Source organism: Haplochromis burtoni, unplaced genomic scaffold (genome assembly GCF_018398535.1).
Source record: "Haplochromis burtoni strain Fernald_Lab_line unplaced genomic scaffold, NCSU_Asbu1 Contig_3, whole genome shotgun sequence".
NCBI classification, from domain to species: domain Eukaryota; kingdom Metazoa; phylum Chordata; class Actinopteri; order Cichliformes; family Cichlidae; genus Haplochromis; species Haplochromis burtoni.
The window spans coordinates 4,354,474-4,377,879 of record NW_024582364.1 but is presented as its reverse complement, the minus strand read 5'-3'; the positions used below and the strand labels follow the sequence as shown (position 1 = coordinate 4,377,879).

The window sequence follows — 23,406 nt, the reverse complement described above, 5'->3', positions numbered from 1 at the left end:
CCATATAAATATGAAATGATTTCATTGTGATATTAAGAGTATTTTGTCATCTTTGGGCAGAGCCAGGCTAGCCTCACCTGATCTTTTAGGCTTTATGCTAAGCTAAGCTAACTGGCTCCAGCGTCATACTCAATCGTCAAACAATCCCTGCTTTAGTCCCAGAAGAAGCTAACCCCTTGGGGTTGTGTCAGGAAGGGAATCTGATGTTACTTCAAATACATCTCCCCACTGTGGGACCCCTTGTGAAGAAGGGAGTAGCTAGACATAGCTTCTAAAACAGCATTTATAAAAAGCACTGACGAGGGCTGCGGATCAGTTACTGTTTTGTTTTTTTTAAAGTGGTTACACTTTCCTACAAAGGAGTTCTTTACAACCTCTGTCTTTTCTGGGGAAGGGGCTAAGATAAACAACATAAACACAATTAAAAGAAACTGTTCCACATATTTTTGACACTGCCACCTGGCGGCAGTACGACGCTTCAACATATAGATGATGGTCTGCAAAACCCTGCATCACACCTAAGCAGATAAACGTCAAATTACCCCTGTAAGAGCAAAATGGGCTCAAAATAAATGCTTGCACGTAATCCACAGGAAAGTCTGATATGTCACATTGAATTAGACACGTGGCACTTCAAGCAGCCCAGCAGCCATCAAATCTACTTTAAAGTGCCAAGAAACACCACTAATTTATCCGTGGTATCTCTTCTATTTTCACATGTGGTGTTATTAAATTATCGTGCTGTCTGTGGTGATCGCGTCAAGATATTCATCGGAAATTATTCTGTCTTGGTTTGTGCTGTCCTCAAAATCAGTGCTGACAGCAAAGTATACGTTAGTGTAGGTGTGATTAGAAAAAAACAAAGCTTCTGACTAGTGCAGGATAAATATAGGTCGTTTATTAATCTTCAAAGAAGCAAAATGTGATTCAAAGAAAGAATTATATAAAATCTATTTCTACCCAGCCATTTTATTAAAGCCAAATTTACAAATGCATTACAAAAATAAAGCAACACTGTTTCCTCTGTGTTCAAAAGTCATGATATTAATAGTCTGATAAGATTAATGAATGCCTGGATACTGAAAAACAAAGAATAGAGAAGGTTAAAGCTTCAATACAGTAATAATGGTTATTTTCCCTCTGTGTCCTTTCTAGCTTTCCAGCAGCAAAACAAGTAAATTAATTGGCTGAATTTAGCTCTAACAGCTACTATATGTCATGTCTGCACCAACCATCCTTTTTGCCCTCCAGACACAACAGATGCCCAGTATTGCTTTTCTTTTAGCCTTATATCTGAACCACTTTATTCTATAAAAATAACTGGATAAGCGTTTAATTGGAGAAATAGGGTATCTTTAATAATTTTAACTTTAATTAGAATAACTATTTGCATAGTGCTTTTCAAAACGCACAGTTATAAAGTGCTTCACAGTTTGTATAAAACTACACAACTACACAAAGTTTGTGAGCTTCAAAATAATCACCTCTGGTTTCAAAATAAGAGCAACCCAGGGGCCAACCCCTGGAATGCAAGTCTTACTGGAATTTCACTTGAAGCCAGTACTAGCTAATGGCTAATTTTTATTTGCAGTTTAGCAGAAAACAAGACTGGATGAGCTTTGCTGGTCAAGAGTAGTAGCAATGTTCTGAGCAGATATTGCTCATTGTTTGGCTTAACAGAAAACTACAGTCAAGTATCATTAGCACAGCAACAGTAGCAGATTCCTTTGAAGCTATTTAGTAGATAATCCAGGGGGTAGCATATGGAAAGAAAAGTGAACTGGACCAAGAACTGAGCCTTGGGAGACACCACATATCAGGGGTGCTGAGGAGGACATGTAGTTATAAATGTGAAATTTGAAAGAGAAGTGCCAGAGATACTGACCCAGAAACTCTATAATCTGTAAATAAAAATGAAGGGCGAATAAGTCAAGCAATACTCAAATGGAATACTTACCTTTATCTAAGCTCATAAGAATCTCATTAGTAATTTTAAGTATCGCTGTTCCAGTGCTATAATTTTGTTGAAAACCAGACTGGAATTTATCAACATATTGTTACCCTATTTCAAGTAGCTGATGAGCAACAGCTTTCTTGAGGATTTTAGAAATGAACAGCAATTTGTAAATTGGCCTATAATTGTCTAAAACAGTGGGATACAGGGAGGGGTCTTAAAACAGACAAATGCTGACTGTTTTAAAGTATTCTGGCATGCAGCCAGGTGATAGAGACTGACTGATAATAAAGCGAAGTGGGGGGGGGGGGACTTCTAACAAATTTAGGATATGCACATATGAGAAAGTATACTCAGGGAAATCAGGAAGAAATTGAATAATAGAATTGGTTGAGAAACCTGTACAGGTTGGAAAGATCCAGGTTTAATGTGCCCCATTAATATCATAGGGCAAGCAACCCCCCCCAATAAATAAATAAATAAATCAGTAAGTAAGTAAGTAAGTAAGTAAATAAATAAATGTCAACATGGCAGGAAAACTAGACTGACATGACGAGCTCTTTTCAGTGAGAGCGATCCAGTCAAATTTTGATATTTGATTTGTACTGACACGACACTTGACAACCTCTGTTTCACACCCAGTAAAGTCACCCAGGCACAATAAGGAGAACAAGAATACTAATGCTGTATGTGTAGCAGCAGAGTAGGACACCCAACAATACCGTCTTATCTGCCTTGTTTCTCCATTTATTGACCAGCTGTACAGACTTCCTCTATTCTCATCGTCTTTGGAAAGATGCCAATAGATATGAAGCGCATTTAACTAGTAAGTTAATTGCTTGAGCTCATTTATTTTGGAGGCGTGTGGCAGGCTGCTCCCGTGGTCTCAGAATCATCCCTCGTCAGCAGTTTGAACCAAAACGCAATTTCATTACTCTGATCTCCAGAGGTTACGCACTAGCAATACATGACAATCATCTTTACTCTCTTAACATGTGCTCTCTGTCTGACAGCGGCTATCCATCCTTTTTTCGATGTGGTATTTTCAAACAAAAGTAAACCGTGTACTTAAAAGGGACCTATTATGCTTCTTTCCGGCTAAAACTTTTTTTATTCTTGGTCTCTACTAGATGGCTTTGCATGACTCACAGTTTGAAAATCTTATTTCATTTTTCATTCATGCAGATTTTTTTTTTTTTAGTTTTGCCACCCTCGCTATAAGTCAACTTCCCTCTGATTGGCTGCCCCTTGCAAACAGAAGGTTTGAACAGCAGATTGGCGGAGCTGCTGTTCTCACAGTCAGAGCTCAGCCAAAAACACTAAAACTAGAGTCAGTTGATAATTCTGGGATTTTATAGTAGTAGGTATTGTAGCTTTAAAAGTAAATACTGGACAAATGTAACTATTCTTTGTATAAATTTTTGTGTAAAATAATTATAGATTTCCTGAATTGAAGAGCAACATAATCGCATTAAAAAGGGGCTTTGTACTCCCGGGCTAACGACAAATATAAAGACAAAAGCTTTAAATCTGGTGTCAGACTGTAATCACAGCACTGCAATGATTTCAAACTTTTTTCTAATATGAAAAACTTTCATAACTCTGTTTGTTTGTCAACTCTTTCCCAAATCATTAATTTAATTAAAATATCCCCTCCAACACAGTGCTGCACTGACACAAGAATATATAGCACTCTGGGCAAAATGTAATGATTTTTCTTACCAATAAAATTGCTATCCTCCGTACTGAAAACAAACGTCTGCTGCTCACACACTGCTATTGTTATCATCCTTTGGATGAAAATGTATTTAAACTGTGTCTCAGTACTGAAGCATGGTGTAATAAGAAAAATTACCAAATTCAAATAAGCATCTCAAAGAAAAGTAGAACCATTTGAAATATCTATTCTTTCAGATTTTTGTATTACTAGCCCGACTTAAAGAGCAACTCGGTGATCCCTCAGGCTGTCAGGGAATGACACTAACCATCCTCTTTTATGTCAAAGCCGAGGCAAACCCCAGCGGTCTCATTAGAGGAGGAGCAGAGTTTTGACTGAGTAAAGGGGAGAGCTCCTTCAAGGGCCAGTGAGAATGTTCAACACCAAATGAAATCCTGGCAGCAATTAGATGCACATCACAACCTCACAGAGTGCAGCTGGGGAAGAGAAGAAGCTGGACACAAGACATGCCCAGCATTAATGTGCACTCACTATTAAAGCTTAGCTAATTAGCTGATTAGTCATTTAGGGTATTTATGAGCTGTTTAGGAAAATCTTAAGCAAAAATGCCAAACACTGTTTTCAGCTTTTCGTTATTTCTTAGTCTTCTATAACATATAGAGAGCGCAAACAGTTAACCAAGAAAATAACTTTCAGATTAATTAATAATGAAAATAATTAATTCATCTGTCCCAATGCCCTAATGCCTGCTTACTGAAAATGCACATAAAAAGGATGCTGCTATTATAGTACATGTATTATTAATCAGTCTGTTAAATAATCTCTCCCTCTCATGCACATTATATATAGTTTTCCTTTAATTAAAAGATGTATTGATTAGATCATATAAAGTTCCCCCGCAGAGTTCGGGATCGCCTCCTTTATAGTAACGCCAGTCAAATAACATATATTAAAGTCAGACACAAATCTAAACATTTGATAAGCTGAGATCAGAGAACATTTGTCAGCCTCGGAGAATCTAAACTGATCTAAAGCTTATCAAAACAGTCGCTTATTCAGTTGACAAAAGGATTAATGCATAAACAGAAATGACCCTGTGTTGGCTTTGAACTGCATTTTACACCGACTGCAACGTGTTTGATTTATTCCACTCAGCACATGTTCCAATCAGCAGGCCAAACCGCACTGACAGAAAAACAGTATTCAGTGTCAGCCTTGAAAGTTTTAAGATAAAAATTTATATTATTTAGAGCTTGAATAAATAAAGCCGGAGCACACTGAGTAGCATAACATTTTCTCTATGAGGTCAGGATTCCTCATTGCTATGCAGCATGTCAGACTCGGCGTTGCATGAAAACTTGAAAAACTCTCTGAGAATTTCCAAATTTTAGATTTAGGCCAGCTGAGAGACAGGCTGAGAGACACTGTGATTTAAAATGACCAAACAAATGCAAATCTGGACGAGACAGCCAGACAGAGCAGAAATGTTTGCAATCAGACTGTCACTCTGTTGGACGGGCAGCTTCTTTAGCAGAGGGAGACATCTTGTGGCCTGCCTCTAAATGAAACTAACCTCTCACACAGCCACTTTGTATGCTGCACCAGTCGTGCACGGAAACCCTGAGTGGATATTTTTGCTAGGAGAGGCTTATACTGTGAAATGCCTCATATAAAATTCATCAAAAGGAAGAAATATTGCCATACACTTTGTAGGAAAATTAATTAAACAAAAAATACACCAAAGCTGCTCAGAAGGAACATATTCAGTGTACATTTATTGGACATAAAAATGTTAGTCCTTGTTGTTTGTTACATTTCCCCCCCAAAAAAAGTGCTGTTTTGTTGAGCTGAGGCAGCATGTTTTTTTCTGGTTCAGTTAAAAACATGCCCTCCCATTACTTATTTAAAATGTAGAGTAATTACAAAGATCTCTGGCGCAGCATATGTACAGTATATCCTCCCAAGCAAACCAGGTGGAGGGCAGATGCAGTCTGTATCAATAAAACACAGATGCAGCTGGCTACACCTGCTGTCTTTCTCCCTTGTTCCATTCCAGGCAGAATCCAAGAAACGCTGTCACTCAAGCTTTCACTCTGCAGCCTGCAGTCACACTTTGATAAACTCACTCCTTGAATTTCCTCACCGGTACTTTTGCAGGGATAATGTCTTTTTTTCCACATCTTGTTTGCTCAGCTGGAGGCTTTTGGTACCCTGAATCCATTCAGGGATAAGCACTTGCCAGCAGTCTAAAATTGCCACAGTGTAACCCAGCATTCCATCAGGAACTTTTTTTGCCCTCCTCATGTATGTGTTAAGAATAAAAAGCATATCCTTAAACGTTCCTGAGGCTATACACCAAATCTCTCCCTCGCCAGCATTTAAAGGACTTTTATTACAGAATACAAATTTTGAAAGCCAATTACACGTTCATAGTTTAAAAACCACAACTGAAAAAACAAACAATGAAGTACATTATATGGGCAAAAGTACCTGGGCACCCACACATTACTCCTACAGGAGCTGCTTGGCCATGAAAACCCATGACACTAAGCTCCCGACACAGAATTTTTGTGCAGATGCCAGAGGATGCCAGAGGAGTTTTGGAGCTGTGCACTTACTGAGTTACCACAACATTGGTGCCTCAGTACTTTATGTGGTCTGACACTTGGTGGCTGACTTGCTGCAATTCATAATCACAACATAAAATCATGACATTCTTAGTCGTATGATTTCTAAATTTAATTTTCTGACAACCTTACAGAGATTGAAATCTTTGTAACTGAAAACAGTATGTTAATAATACTAATTAATCACTTATTCTAACCTATAAAACTATATTCGATTAATTTTTATTTTTATAGCACCAAATCACAGCAGCAGTCACCTCAAGGCACTTTATATAGTAAGGCTAAGACCCTATGTAAGTATGCATGTGTGTGTGTGTGTGATATAAATGAGTTACATAGTGTTTTGATGCATTCATATGCAGCATGTCACACTGCGTTTATAATATCTGACTGTGACAGGCTGAGTTGTTATTAACTCAGCATGTCACATTAATCGCTGAGTTGTTATTAATAATGAAAAAAACATCCTTTCTAACCTCTCTAACACTCCACTTCAGTTAATATATAAATCATTCACCACAGTCATGGGGCAGGTTTACAGATGTATGCTGACGATATGGTGATATATGTCTCAGACAAAAATGTCTCGTCTGTTTCTTTGCATCGTTTACATTCCATAGCAGCACGACTTTAAAACTCTCAGCATTAATAAAACTGTCAGTTTGCCTCTCTTCCAGGGCTCGGTACTGAAAGAAGCCCATAAGTTAAATTTAGAGGCAATTCACAGAACAGACCTCATTTAGATATTAGATTCTCTTTCATTTACCTTCAGAACCTTCAGGTGAACCCTGAAGCTACTCAGCTACTTTAAATCTTACTATACTGCAGTCTGAAAAAAAAAATAAATACAAACATACAGTACATACAAAAATAAAAATCACTTAGTCATCTAGGAGGAAAGAAATCTCACAGAATCCAGTGAGCTCTTTAGAACGGCATTATCTTTCAAAATGTTTGTTAAGGCAGACTGCATTACTAGGTGCTTGACTGTATACAAGTTTATACTCGTGGCAGTGAAAACACCTGTATTGAAAGAGGTGTGGCCTAATAATAAGGCATTTCCAACAATAGGTGATGTCTAAGCTCCTCTGTCTAAAGGTGCAACGGGTTGAAAAATTAAGACGATGCAAAGTAACAAAAATAGCAGAAATGTAAACATGTTCACATGCTGGTACAAAAAAGTATTTTGGTATTTATGGGTAATTTATTTCTTCAAGATGACTAAAAAAGGTGATAAATTATTTTATAGCTTTACTATTTAAACTGCATTAAGGCTTAAAGTTAGGCCATTTCCACTTTAACTCACTGGTAGGCTTAGTAGGCTTCACCCCTGTTAATTGACTGAACTGGATCTCTGCAGCATGTTTGTGGTGTTTTCAGATATTTTAGTGGATTTATCTGAAAGAAAAAAATAGATGGCCTGCTGTGCGGATCATTCATTTGCATGTTACTTAGCAATAATACCTGGTGATGGTGTCAGTTTAATGGAGCTATGCAGTATACTCCATTTGTCCATATATGATCAATTCTGCCTTAAAAACAACAACAACAACAACATGGCACAAACATGGCCAAATTACTAATGCTGATGTTTCACAACAAGGTATCACAAACCAGTGGGTTCATCTTTTATATACAGTCTATGATATTGACCAAATAGTCTTGAAGAGTAATCTCAGAAAGCAACTCCACACTTTGAAAGGTGCAGTGCATAACATATTGGCTAAGAGACCAGGATGTAGATCCCAGAGGCCATTAGTGGACTAAATATGACTTCTGAGGCAATCAAAAATCAAAAGACCTTGTGATATGAACCATTAGTCATTTGTGCTCCATCTGTGTTCAGTAGATTAGGAAAACTTGGGAGTACAATGCGTGCTGTTGTTTGAATATCATGATGCCAGGAGGCTGATAATCTACAACAAAACATAATGGCTCTATTGGTTTTGGACAGAGCCATATTTGTGTCCGGTGTCTCCACCTAACAAGCCAATTAACTTAAGAGGTTCTGTCAACGGGCACCTCCGATGTCTGCCTATGGTCGTATGCCGGATGTGCAAGTCAGCATAAAGCACCCTCGCACAGCATCCCCTCCATGAATTCCTTCAGTATTCCTCCTCAGTGCCATTGACTGGACTGCCAATGCTGCACTTAGAGTAACAGCAATTTTCACAGTAATCTTTTCTGATACTGAGTACTGGAATAAACACATTAAGTATTTGTAATCTGGCCTGTCATCTATGCTCGGTGCGTCAGATTTGTTTATTTCATTGTTTGCACTATACTCTATTTTATCTCTACTCTCCTTTTCATGCTCTAGGCAGCAGTGTAATTTTGTGCTCCTTCACACACCTTCTTCCTTTCATCTCTCCTAATGCTTCCAGTTGTGCATCGAGGCACTGGCTCTGCTCCAAAGCAGGCTGAATCACAGTGATGGTGTCAGTGCTCAGCTGAGTCCCAGTCCCACCTCAATCTAAGCACAGCGCAGCCTCTTTTTCTGTTTTCTCTTTCTCATTTGTTTCCATTTTGTGTCAGCGCTCCCCTTCAGATCTATTTGTCGCTTTTCACCCTTTCCACCTCTCTCTGGTATAAGGAGCTATTCTTTTGTACTTTTCTCCACGTTGCCTATTTTCTCTCTCTGTCTGCATCTCTGACACTCAATCCTGTCTTCTGCTTCTTTTACTCACCTTTTTCTTTTCTTTGACCTCCAAAGCCAACATCAGCCTCCAGACAATACTGCAGCGCATAAAGTAAAACACCAGCTCCTGGCTCTAGCTTTGGCAGGCAAGACTTAATGTAATATTAAAAAGGAAGTTTAAACCAAAGGTCTTTTGTTACACCATAAACGAATAGATCTACGGGAAGTTCAGTGACAACATAGAAGATCAAGCGTAACGGGATAAACATGTTAGGATCAGCTCTCTGCAGTGGCATGGGCCGGCTAAAGTGCTGAGCTGGTGATCGATTGAAATGATATTACACCAGCTTCGGCATGCATCCTGCATATACACAATGACAGATGATTTATTTGGTGTGAGCTAGTCTTGCAGGCTTAATCCACAGCAATGATTCAGGGTGTGTTGGGGTGCTTACGCTTTTGAGTATTAATGAGGTAATCAATCACACGCCACTTCACAGACAGTAAGGCACCAAGATGGAGGCATGAGATTAATTTGATAATGAAGTAAAGCCTCCACCAAGACACTTATTTGGCAAATCATATATATTATAATCTAAAAATGGTTTTCTTTAATGTGATGTTGTGTCATATACAGCGTCCTAGCTACCAAAAACTGTAATCTGAGCACGGCTTGTTACCACAGACTGATCCAGGGACATTCAAGGCTATGTTTCTATGTATATTTAGAGCACCGCATGGGCAGAACATTCCCAGCCTCTACCATCTGCCAGCTTTTAAATATACGAGAGTCGTTCTCCACCAGTAAATTACAGCATCTCTCCCCCCAAAAAATATTTCATTACTTGATGCAAAGGGAGTGATTGCACTTGGGGGCGCTGATATTTCCCCTATGAGATTTCTCAATACGACTGCACCCATACCCAGCTCATTAGCTGAAACATCTGGTCTTTCCTGTCACTGTCAGGCATGCCAAGTTTCTCCAGCCACTGTTACTTTGTCTAAAATGCTACACATACGTACACGCATGCATGTACTGAAATAGATCCGAAAGGACATCTGAAAAATGTTATCAAACTAAAGTGAAGTATTAGTATGCTACAACTAATATGGTCGAATAGCTGCAAAACTTTGTACTAAGAGGTTTAAATAGGAAAATCGAGCCGTATGTTTATTCTAATGATGTCCTTTTAAAAGCCATACCAAAATGGATCAATTAAGTGCATCAGCAGAGGTATCTGAATGATTCAGTGCATATATTTTCTCAGGTTTTTCCACATACACAGAGCTAATTGTCGGATGTTGTCTAGACCTTGTGTGAGTCATTTTGTGTTGATGTTGCTGAAGTATATAATGGGTAATCTCAATTCCATCCCATCTTATCTCCTATGAGAGGACCTGCCTCTCAGCCTCCCACAGAAAGATCAGCAGGCCGAGGGAATCGAGGAAGGGGGAATTCAGGCAGCTCTATGAATCTTTAATTAGTCCCCTCTATACTTAGGCCCTCTGAGCATCTCCAGTTTCTGACATTTAGCTGAAATGTGCCCTTTGTATGCAGGGATATGAAGAAGCCAAGGTCATCTGACTGATCACAGCAATATCAAAATGCATCTTTATTAGCTCATATGCGCTGTGTTGTTTTTGAGAATATGACTCAAACCTGATGAGTCATTTAAATGTGCAAGTCTTCATAGTAGGTGTCAGGTTTGGTTTGAGTTGAAAAGCCAAACCTCTACTTTTAATGTGAATCACTGTCACTAACAAAAAAAATAAATAAATAGCAACAGTAGCGCTACATTAGAACAGCTAGGTAATTAGTATAAATCGTTTGCCTCTGTTTCACTGCTGGTTCCCAAAGAAACTGTGCAGCATGAGACACCCGTCTCAGGCTGGGTTTTCATCACTCAAATCAATGGCCCATTTCATCGAAATACAATCCTTCCCCTGTCTCTGCAGCAGGACGATTAAGTTCCGCTCAGATTCTGCTGACATAATTTTATTTCTTTCGTAAAGACCTGAAAATTGAGAAGGAAAAACTGGAGTTCACAAAAAAATAAAATAAAAAATGAAGGCACACAAGTTAAGACAAATTACCTTTTCATCTCTACAATGACATTGTTCCTGTGACATTATGTGCTTTAGATTTTTGTGATCGGAGACAAATATTTAGAACATTTGGTGCCATTACTACGATGAAGACGACAATCCTTCTGAGGTATTTACAAAGAAAAACAGTAACGTGTTAAAAACCCTACTGGTCTTGAAAACAGCATATGCTTGCTTCATAATGCATGATGCATGATGCCAGCAGAGATTTGTTGAACCATATGGCACCTCAGTAGATTAAACGTTTCGGAGGACACTTTTAAGAAAGTAACTTTCATTTCTCCTTCAAGAAAAATTACAGCTAATAGCAGTCACAAAGTGAAGAACTGGACCCAGCATAAATATTGGCATCACTATAAAGGCGAACGAAACACATTCCTGCTTTGTAAACAGAGATAAAGTGCTGCTTTATTAGTATTCCTCAGAAACTTTTCCTCTTCCACCCACGTACCCATTGTTCTCCCTAAAGCTACTTTATCTTTTCACAAACATGTCATTTATACTAGTATTTTTAAAAATAAAGTAGGGATTATGTTAAGAAAAAAAAGCTAAATTACGCAGTGACAGCATAATTTGAATCAAAGTGATGTCTCCTCTACTAACGATATCTGATTTGAATGATTATGCTCATCATGACATCATGACAGTGCTCATTTTGGAAATGTAACGTCTTTGAGCAGATCTCCCGGTGTTTAGAAACATAAACAGACTCATTTTTCACTTCACCCCCGGGCAAAATGAAGCGCTGGAATCGTAGTTTTATAATGAATATTGAACAGCTCACAGTTGTTGGTATTTCTGCCTGAGGCTTTGTTTCTGTTCAAATTTTGCTTTCAAGCTTTCTATTAATAATTTCAAATTAAAGATTTTTAACACACAATTTGACACTTCCCATTAAATATTTTGTTTAAATATTAATGAATCAGCAATTAACCTGCTGAGACATTATGAAATATTGCAGAGAGAACATGTTCAACCTCTCATTGTAATCTTGTTTGGGATTTTTTGGTTTTAGCCCTAAATGATTGAGTGGCTACACTGATCACACAAGAGGTGACACCTACATGAGGAGCCTTACTTACTGTGGTGAAGTTCTCTGGACCACAGTCCTTGCCTCTGTATTTGCAGTCAAGCAGCATCTCCTCTATGTTATGACTAGTCCTCTGCACAAACTCCAGCATGTTGAAGGTCTTGCTGGGGAAAAACTTGGTGTTGCTGTCTGTGGGTTGCCCTATAGCGGCCATGAAATCATCAAAGTCTCCTTGTTCCACACCCAGGAGTCCAGCCATCCAGAAGATATCATTCCTCCGGAGCTGGGACTTTCGAAAGGTGTTGTAGTTGCAGAGGGTTATGGCTGGGAAATACATGACGGGACTGTCCATTTCATCCAGAATTGTAACATGGGGGTATTGATAATACTCGATCACACGGTCGGCCACTTGGAGCAGGAAGATGGAAAGCGAGGCGCTGAATGCAGCAGCCCAGAGCAGCCGCCGGAAAGTCACTCCACCGGGCAGAAATATGTGGCTCAGGCCGTGGAGCGTACAGTTGGCCCCGAAAACAGTGATGTCTGATGGGGGACGTGGCGCTTCCTCCTCTGGAGCTCCCATTTTCTCCAAATTTTTCCTCAGTCAAGTTTTGCGGTTGTCAGATGTCGTGTGGCTGCAGCGGTGCCCTAACAAAAACTGATGGTAGCAGAGAGGTTTAGCCAACCAAGGGGAGGCTGGACAAGACAGTGTCTGGTTTCCCTTTCCCACCCGAGGGAGGGGAAAGGGTTGGATATCTGGAGCTGGGAAGCAGCAATGAACTGTAATATCAACCATTCCACAATAAGATCTTAGAGGGCACATTGAATGCAAGAGATAGAGTTTCAACTGGGAAGTAAGCCTCACTTCCCTCGCGGGTAGCAGTGGATAGAGTCCAGATTGATGCAGCAGAAAGGCAAACGTAAAAGTGAAGCACATTACTGACCTCTGGTACTCAAATACTATTCTCTTCTGTTAAAATTCATTTTCTAGTGGAAGCTTCCAGACATTTATTTGTGTTAACTTGTGAATACTTCCCTTTAACACTTGCATTGGAGACTTTTACTGTTTTATCTCAAACTGAATGATTCACTGTCATTTAATCAGTGGCAGCCGGTCAAAACCCTCGGAGACATCATAAATATGATGTCATGCAGATAAAAACATGGCTGTTTGACAGCCAGCTGACATTTTCAAGCTACAACATGTGATGAATTCTCAATTAGCTTCACATTTAGCTTGAGATGCCACACACCTCAGAAGCTACACTGGAGTAATAATTTAGTGCTTTCTTTAATAGCACCTGCATAGGGATTGTTCTGAAAGGTCAAAGATTTGCTCCTTCATGGTTTTCAGTTAACTTTTAATTCCTCCTGACAGAATCTAAATATGACACCCGTGTTAATCATGTTATGAAGTGTGTAATTGGTAAGATTTTATTTTATTTTTTTACATACAAAGCATTATGTTAGAGGGTAACATACATATCTGACTTATTTCTTTTAAACCATTGAAATGGGTTAAAATAAGTACACTAAGTTCTTGTCAGTACACATGTACCTGATCCTTTAAGTTTAAAGCAAACATCTTCTTCTGTCCTGCCGCAGTCTCCTTATCATGAGTTTTGTAACTGCATCAATTATTAATGCGCCCTCCTGCATATTTTTTAACTCATGCACAGAGGTGTATATTTGCAGAATGTGAGCCTGAGGCTACTTCAGTTCACACTGGCGAGAATCTGTCTCGACTAGAATTGATCAGCTTAGAGGAGCATTCATTTAAAGCAAAGTTAATAAGGTAACTGATGCTGGGACCTCAGCCACAGCTTTAATGGCCTGCCAGGACTACTTATAACAAGGCTGGTTAACCAGTTCAGACCAGCTTTCTTTCCCTACTAAGTAATCTCTTATATTTACTGATTTATATCTACTTCTTTGTGCTTTTTTGATGCTTCCATCTCACTTTATTGTTCCTCTTCTTTATTCAGCTATGTGCACTTACGTCCTTTAGTTGCTGCAAGTGACAGCTGACTTCTGTGAGTCGTATTGTCTTGTATTCATGATATGTGCATCTAAAAGTTTAAGCAACCCAGCAAAATTATTAGGTGACTTTTATTTGTCTCTTTGAGCACTTCAGCACAGTGTGCCAACATTATTAGATCGATCTATTCAAATCCTGTTCTGAATACTTCCACTTGTACGTCTATAACTTCACAAAATACCTAAAACTTGTGCACAGAGAAAATGACCTGAGTTCCATGCCAAGAATCTGCATGAGTGACGAGAGCTGGGTGGGAACCGAGGTCTGGCCCCAATCAGCCCAACAGCCTCCTCTGCAGTACATGCCATTGTGTGCCCCCCTCATAGTGTATTAAAAAGGCAGGAGATTATTGGCTACACCAACACAATCGTCACTCACCATCATATGTGGTGAAAACTGGACTTTAAGCAGCATGTGCAAAGGAGATGCAAAAGGAGACGACCTCACATGGGAGATCATCAAAAATTAAAAATTAAAGTCAGATATGGTTTTTGCTTTTTGTGGGTGGAACAGCAGAACGTATTCATCACATCTAATAACAACCGTGTTACAAAGGATTTGCAACCAATTGGAAGTCCAATAGCAAGCTCCCTGTAAATTTTAAGATGTTGCTTCAACACATCTCTGACTCCAATTTTCCTTCTCACCTCTGTTTTGGTCCCCACCAACTCTCAGGAGAAATATCTGGTTCTTCACCTGAAAACAGTTTCACAATGTTCACCAGCTAGTTGCTAATTTTTGTTTCTCTGCAGTTTGGAGGCAGGCGAATCATTCTGAACCAGACTTTCATGAAAGAAAATCTGCCTCCTGATGCTTGTGAAAGCAGTGGAAATGAATGTGAAAGAAAAGGCTGTGGGCAATACGACCGAATGAATAAACTGAAGGCACTAAAACACTTTGAGGGTAAACTGCAGGGTGACTCTTGGTTACATTACGACAAACAACACAACAACATTGCTCATTACTCACCGTCATTTACTTCTCGGCTAATGTAAAAATATTGATCGGTGCAGCTTTAAGAGCTCTAACATTATTAATTAAGTTGTTACCTCCCCATATGCACTTAACACTGTCATAGCCCTAACTCTATCATTTAATGTGTGCCAGCCGGAAACGGACTGTACGTACACCATCAGTCATATGCAGTAAGTACTGATGGTACGTACTTTGGCATGCATAGTGCACATGCACTCATATTTATCATTTTGTTTTGCATTTCTTTGATTAAAAAAGGTGTCCAGCACTACGCTTTTTGTCACGTTTTCTGTGATCAGTGTGACACAAACTGTAATGTCCATGAATATAAGGCTTGTCTGCAAACCCACTGGCTAGTCTGCTGACTTAACCTCTTGGGCCAACAGCTGATTTTTTTCAATTATTCCTGTGTAGCTGCACATATCCAGGGATAAACTTCCTGTTCACCCTTCGGTCATTGTTTATAGATGTACAGCATTGTTTTTTGCCTTTTCTTGCCAACTATTTGTGTGTTTTAATCTTTCTCTCTCTTCTCTCCTTTCTCTCTCTTTCCCCTCACCCCTCAACTGGTTGTTGGTAGCTTTCTGTCCCTCCTTGAGCCTAGTTTTGTTTTGCTGGAGGTCTCTTCCTGTTAAAAGGGAGTTCTTCTTCACTACTGCTCCCAAGTGTTGCTCATAAGAGAGCCTCTGATTTTCTAATATAGTGGGCTCTTCACCTTACAATATAAAGGTGGAATAATTGCTTATTATTTTTTTAACCTTTAATAAAACTCTTGAGATTAAAATGATTTTTTACAGTGTCCAGTCCAAGAAGGACAGCAGTACTGTCATAAGTTGCATAAATTAATATAAATTAATAGCACATAGATATATAAATCCATACACCAGTTAAGTACTGGCAAAATAAATACATGAATTAATTAATTAATTAATTAATTAATTAATTAAATAACCACAACCCAAATGTATAAACTTCAGTGTCAATATAGAACAAATTCAGGCAAAATATCTGCAGTCAGCACGTCAAGTCATTTAACATGGCCTTAAAATCAGTAAGTAATAAAATTTACTGAATTGAACAAAATGTTTCAAATTGACCGAATAGTTTTAGAGTTAACAAAACTAAACTGCAGTCAGAATGTGGTGTTTTTTCAGTCTCCAGATTAAGCTCAAGCCTACAAAGCAAACGACCAGCAGGAACCAAAAAGCTTTAAGTTGCGCGCATTCATATGCAAATATTTGTTTGTAGTGATTAAGGTCAACTAATGCGCTTAGTGAAAATTGCTAAAATATCCCTTTAATTTTTAAATCTATTCCTGAATTCAAAACAAACAATGTGATATTATAGGATGGTGTATGAATAGCATGCCGGTGGGGGCCCATTTCGCTCATTATTTTTACAAATAAATATTCTACAGACTAAAATAACACATAAAAGGTCAGAGTGTGGGTTCGTGACATGAAATGACGAGCAACACGCTATGTTGCAACATCAGGATGCAACAAAAACGAATCATTTGTTTGTTGTTTTCCCACCAAATACCATTTAAAATTTGACACATGCAATAAAATAACAGACAAACAACCTCAAACCTCGATGGGAGTTCTTAAGAAATCAAGAAGTTCAGAAAATATTTTAAAGGTGTAGCACACTTTAGTCGAGCATTGACGTGTGTGTACATAAAAACAAAAAGGGAACCAGAAAGCTCTTAAACCTTGAAGATAGCCAACCAACAGGAGAAAAAAAAAAAGCATAAAAATGTGAAACTATAAGGGTTCAGATAGAACAACTTAAAGAAGGTATCTTTAAACCATGACTTAATGTACAGGCAGTTTGCTGAGGCACTGAGACTTTCTGTTTGTGAATTCATTAGTGACTTCTTCATTATGCTTTCAGGAAAATCAGCACTGATGTTGTGTAAGTACCATCTCCGCTCTTCTTTATCATCTCTCGGGAAATGGAATTATCTTTCTTCAACTACAACAAACGCTAAAGTTGTCACAGTGTATTCGTGTAATTAATAGGTGCACTCTAAGTGAAGTGCAAGCCACTGCTCAATCAATACACTGTGGAGTTTTTCCAGCTGCTTTAAGTTAAGTGTACTGGTTAATGCGCTGCCGCAAGAAATCAGCAGTTCAGTACATCATGGCTTCTCTGTGGCCTGGGAGCACCTTCTTTCACTCTACAGCAAGAAGAAAACGGAGCTGAGGCTGGATTCACACGTGTCATGGTTACTGATGTCAGATATCCAAGTCCTCCTTCTCATCAGCCACTTTGTATCCCGACCGTGTCGAGACTGTCAGTGCTGAATCTGACAAAGGGAATGTTATAGGTGACTACTGGAACATCTTTTGAAAAAGTATAAGGTTCGTTTAAATACTGACTGTGGAGGTAAAGTGTCAGACCTGCCCATCCGAAATCTTCCGAAAATCCTAATTAGCTTGCTATCTTTGTGGCAGGAAGGCCAGCAGTCACAGCTGGGAGGTACAATGTCCTGCATGAGTAGAATTCAAGCCACAGTGACTTTATGTAAGTGTTGCCCAACTGTCTTTCCTCATTCCTCTCATCACATGTCGACAAGTCCTTTCATGTATTTCCAAAATCAAAATATAGAAAAGGAGCCAAGTTTGAAAGTGCTGAGCTAACACATTAATGTGACAACACTTTTCACATCAATAAGCTTTACAGAGATAATGATGAACAAGTATGCAAATAGGCTCATTAAAATGCAGGGTGAGAGCTGGATGCTGGAATTCATCTCAAAATGTTTTAAACCTCAGACCCCCGAACCTTCTGGGAGTTAGGCTTTAGGGTTCGCCTAAGTGATGGTGTCTTTTAGTGACCGGAGGGACTGAATGCTAAATAGCAAAAAACAAAAACAAAACAACAAAAAACAGAAGAAAACAAATAAGAAAAGCCACTCAATGATCTAAACTCATAGTCTGCTTTCTCTTCTTTCCCAGAACTTTTAACCATTGCCAATCTCATCAAAGTGTGCAAATGCAACTGCTGTGACTGACAGACTGTTGTTGGGTTGCACATAATGTTATTTCCATTAGATCCAATGATGTAAATCATAAAACATTAAACATTAAAAATGTCCATTACAATTTCCCAAGGCGTGTTGCAGGAAATGGCTTGTTCTGTCCAACAAAAGTCCATTATTCCAAAATATTTAATTCAGTTCAACTTCGGAATTTCAACAGACATTCACAGTTCAGGCCCGAAGCTGTGGATGTTTAATCTTTTTAAGCACTCAAATGATGACTTAATTATGTAAATAGTTTATCAGAACAGAGCAAAAATGAATGCAATTTGTGCAAATGTGCAAACAGACTGATCCTCAAAACCTTCTATTTGTTAGGGGCAGCCAGAATAAAAACAAGGAGCTGCAGTTTAACAAAAGAGCTCCCCTTTGACCAGCACTATTTTATTTTCTTTTTGCAATCAAAACACCTCATTTCCATGAGCTTCTATGGTGCAAAAACTATTTTAGATTTGCCTTTATTTCATTCTGCACGTATGCAGAAGTACTCACTGGTCATCTGAATAAGCCAGGACTACATACTACTCACACATTTTAATGCCAGTGCAGTATCTGCAGCTACCATCCGCTGGTCCACTTTCACTTCATAAGAAGTGATCAGATTTTTAAATGGCAATAATCAGAGTCTGTGGCCTCAGTGAGTGTACAGCGCAGCTGCTTTCTCTTATGGCAAGCAGGAAATGGGCAGCGATTAATGAGGAAATTCAATATTTCAGTATTGACCCAAACACAGGAGAATCCTTGATAAAATGGCTGTCACATTAGCAAAAGGAAGGTGCTCGAATTGGCGCTTGCAAAGATGCAGTGGTGTACACTGTATCTTTGCTTCACATGCATTACGGCTTCAGAGGAGACAACGATCTTTGCATTTCGTAGTAATGACAGAAACCCTCCCCAGTTTGTTTTAATACCTAACTCCATGCTGACAGTTATTCATCAGGCACAAACGGCGTTCTTCATACAGCTGCCAAAGTAATCACACTGAGTATGAAAGGCTGAAAAGCTTCACTGTGGGTACTTCAAAGAGCTTTCAAAAATTAATTTCTGTCCATCTAAGACAGCAATTACTGTAGCTCTAAGCACAGTTAAGGGGAATAAAAGGTGACTTTTCCCTTATCCTTTTAAGAGAGCAGTTTGGAAACAACGCTCTCAAGAAGCAAATCTTAAAAAACAACAACAACAAAAAAAAAAAATCCATCTGATACATTTTTGTGCATGGTGCGAAGATCCGGCCTCTTCAAAGAGTGAACTTTTCAGAAATGTATAAAACTAATTTCACAGGTTTGTCTAAGGGTCAGAGAACACTGCTGTAGCATTTTATTCTCAAATAAGACAATATTCTATTTTTCTGAATAACTCCATTTTCCTCAAAGTCATACACGAGACAAGCCTGTAACCTGTGCTGTCATCACCAGACGACCTTTTAAGTCTGACGAATGACGGACTACTTCAGCTTCAAGAGAGGATAAGAAAAGTCCAGGTCACTTTCTAGGAAGCACTTTAATTCTCTAATCTTTGAGGATGAAACTTAAAATTAAACGTCCATCTTAAAATCGAATCAATGGTTACTTTTACCAGTATGTGAGGTGATCCCTAACCTGTGATAATAGACACTTTTCTCCAGGGCTATCTGGATAATGAAGGGGAGGATCTTAATTTGCTGACTTAGTGGAATTTGTGTTACATGGTATTGTTGGAGCTTTTATTTCTGAATCTGTTGCTCTTACCCCCCCTGCCTGAACAAGGGCTCAGGTCTCCAGGAAATTACAGTGAATAGTCCATTGTTCAAAAGTTCACTGACTCCATGAACACAAGAAAAATATCCAGGAAGCTCCACTTGAAGCTCCACTTGATGAAATCACTGATAACATGGACACTCTAGGTCTGAGAGATGTTTCTAAATATAGCTTTCTCTGTCCTTTTCTTGGTTTCCAGCCAAATTTAGCAAAGTGCTGGCTCTAACTGAGTCCAAGTGTTGTACCTCTTATAGAGAAAAATGTTTATTGAAAATCCCATCAGGCTGAGTCAACCCAACTAGGAAAATTCCAAAATTTCGAAAGGGAAAGCTTTCATATATTCAATATCCATTACATACAACGTGAAATATTCCAATCTTTTTTGCTTTAATTTTGATCAGAAATATTTCAAATTATTAGAATATTTAATTTACAGTTTGAGTAAATTGTTTTTCACACAGTATACATGGCATGTATTTCTCTGCTTTGTTCAGTAAACGTAACAGCAATCATGGGGAAAGCTGCTAACTTGACAGTTGTCCAGATGACAATCAACAACATCCTCCATGAGGAGGTTAAGCCACAGAATGTTAGTACTGAAAAGTTTGCAGACTGCTTTATTAAAGCTTATTTAGATCATTGGAGGGGAAACGTCACAGGAAAAAGGTGTACAGGCAACACAGATGATCACAGCCTTGTAAAGATTGTAAAGAAAAGATTGTCCAAGGACTTGGACGTGAACTGAGGCCGATGTCAGTGCATCAAGAGCCACAATGCTCAGACCACAAGAGCCACAATGCTCTTGTGGCTCTTGATTCAGGATGAGAGGAGCAAATATCACATTCCTAATCTGAAGCAACTTCTGAAACACAGACAGTGTCAGAAGCAGCTTATCCTGGTAAAGAGAAAAAGGAACTGGACTGTTCTGCGGTCTAAAGTCCTGGTTTCAGAAAGTAGGTTTTACATTTCACTTGTAAATCAAGGTCCTAGAATCTGCAGGACGAGTGAAGAGGCATATAATCCAGGGTGTTTAAAAGTGCAAGGTGACATTTCAAATTTTTAGTTTGATTCAATTCAGTTTTATTTATATAGTGCCAAATCACAACAGCAGTTGCCTCAGGGTGCTTCACATTCTCAGGCAAAGACCCAACAATAATACAGAGAAAACCAGAAATCTACCAGATGCTTCCATCTGCTGACAAGCTTTATGGAGATGCTGATTTCCTATTACAGCAGGACTTAGCACCTCGCCACAGTGCCAAACCTAGTACCAAAAGGTTTGTTGACCATGTTATTAATGAGCATATTTGGCCAGTCAGCTCTCCTGGCCTGAACCCACGGAGAAGACCACGAGAAACACCTGACCTCAAAATACCATCAAAGCAGCCTGGGCTTCAGTCACGCCTCAGCAGTACCACAAGCTGATCACCTCCACAACACCGATGCAGGAGCTCATGAGGAAATGTAGCCCTAACCAAGTACTGAGTACATTACATTTCTGTATTGTAAATTCTTGTTTTGTGATTGCTCTTAGGCAATATACTAATAATCTGAGTTACTGAGGTTCTGGTTTTCATGGGCTATAAAACATAATCATCACAATTAAAACACCAAATTCCTGAAATGCTTCATTTTACATGTAATGAATAGAGAATATATGAAAGTTAATCTTTTGGAATTTCAATTATGAAAAAAAGATCTTTTTTCAGATCCAGATATTCATTTTTTTTGAGACACACTAATATGAGGCATCAACATGGTATCTTACTGCAAAACAACTCACTGTAGGTTGGTCCAATAACGTAGGCAGGATCATAATTTTAAAAATCCATTTGGCAGCAAAAGCCCAGAACTCTGAAGCCAAGGACTTACAAGCCACCGTTAAGAGAGCAGTCTTTCTGTCATTGTAGGCTGGACAGTGACCACTTCTTTTAATAATCTGAGATATCAAAGGAACCAAGGAAAGAAAGAAAACATGACAGTCGTGCTTGTTTTGCATGTTTGGTGAGTAACAGACAATATGAGAGACGTTCTTTTCGTTTGCTCTATAAGAAGGGAAAATAAGACACTTAGCATTGAAGGCTGCAGCTTTTTTCATCCTTCATGTTTTTGCAACAAAATTACAATTTTAAATCTTCATATGGGTCATGACGTTTCCATGCAACTCCAGCATCTTACAGAAAAAAATATGAGCAATGTTTATTATTGCCCCATTTAGTGTTGAGAAAGGCAATAAAGCAGGGGGAATGCTTTGTAACTGACAAGTCACTACCCACGTCTGTGCACTGTCTTTCTGCTTCTCAGTCAGATGCACTCTTTGTTTGTCTCGTCCCATTTCAAAACACCGAGGTAGCTACATGTACAGCAAAAATGCTCAGCTTGAGGCTTCATAACAAGACATCTATAATCAATGGGGAAAGGCAAGATGGCTACTTTTATATACAGTCTGTGCACCAGACAGGTAATGCATGTGTTGTGTGGTTAGGCAACGTGAAACTGTACAAACAAGAGAAACTTGCAAAGTCAAAGACTATTACACTCTTTTGTTTTCCACCCTTCAAAATATGTGGGAGGAAAAAAATATCCTTTGCAGCTATGCAATGTCATGACATTGCAGTTCTCAGTATGATCAAATGGCTGTCTGTGAATATCAAATAGTATTTCTACTTCAAATGAACCTTAAAAGTAAAGTAAAAAGTTAAGAGGACAGTCTTGAGCAGTCCATTGTTACTTTGACCATGGAAAGAGTAGTTTGACAAAATAAACTGAACTGAAGGTCTGCATTCTAATTCAATTTTATTTACATAGCACCAATCACAACAACAGTTCCCTCAAGGTACTTTATATTGTAAAGCAGAGAAAACCCCAACATTAATATGAGCCCCTACGAGTCAGCACTTTGGTGACAGTGGGAAGGAAAAACTCCCTTTTAACAGAAAGAAACCTCCGATAGAACAAGGCTCAGGGAGGGGCGGCCATCTGTCGCGACCGGTTTGGGGGTGAGCGGATGATGATGGGACAAAAGACATGCTGTGGAAGAGAGCCAGAGATTAATAATAACTAATAATTAAATGTAGAGAGGTAGTGAGTGAAAAAAGTGACTGAAGAAGAAACACTCAACGCATCATGGGAATTCCGCAGCAGCGTAGACCTATTGCAGTGTAACTAAGAGGGGATTCAGGGCCACCTGATCCAACTAACTATATGCTTTATTTAAAAAAAAAAACGTTTTAAGCCTAATCTTAAAAGTGAGAGGGTGTCTGTCTCCCGAATCCAAACTGGAAGCTGGAAGCATCTTAGCAGATGAACTGTACTCTGTTGTTGTCACGTAAATAATTGGGGAACAGCGACAGCAGTTGATTTTACATTTACATACATTCTATTCAGTGGTGAAGACCGTGAGACGCTTTTGAACCCTGACTGAACAAATATTTTGGACAAGGCTCTTCTGTTCTGCCCCTCTATCAAGCAGAGAAACACGCTCATCCTGCTTCTTAATCGTAAAAAATTCATGAAGTATCTGTTGTGATGTTGACTGATGGAATCCATTTATCACTCATCATTATAGCTAAGTAGTTTGC

At 38.9% G+C, this 23,406-nt stretch overlaps 1 protein-coding gene across 1 annotated transcript in view; it reads right to left on the bottom strand.

The window, feature by feature from the left end:
* The window catches only part of asic1c (acid-sensing (proton-gated) ion channel 1c), a 42,556-nt gene extending 22,314 nt beyond the window's left edge, over window positions 1-20,242 (bottom strand). The window contains exon 1 of the mRNA XM_005912590.2: window positions 12,082-20,242. Within this exon, the coding sequence (XP_005912652.2) occupies window positions 12,082-12,613 (532 nt within the window). The 5' untranslated portion in view covers window positions 12,614-20,242. The remainder of the gene's footprint in view (window positions 1-12,081) is intronic.
* Between the last annotated feature and the right edge of the window lie 3,164 nt (window positions 20,243-23,406).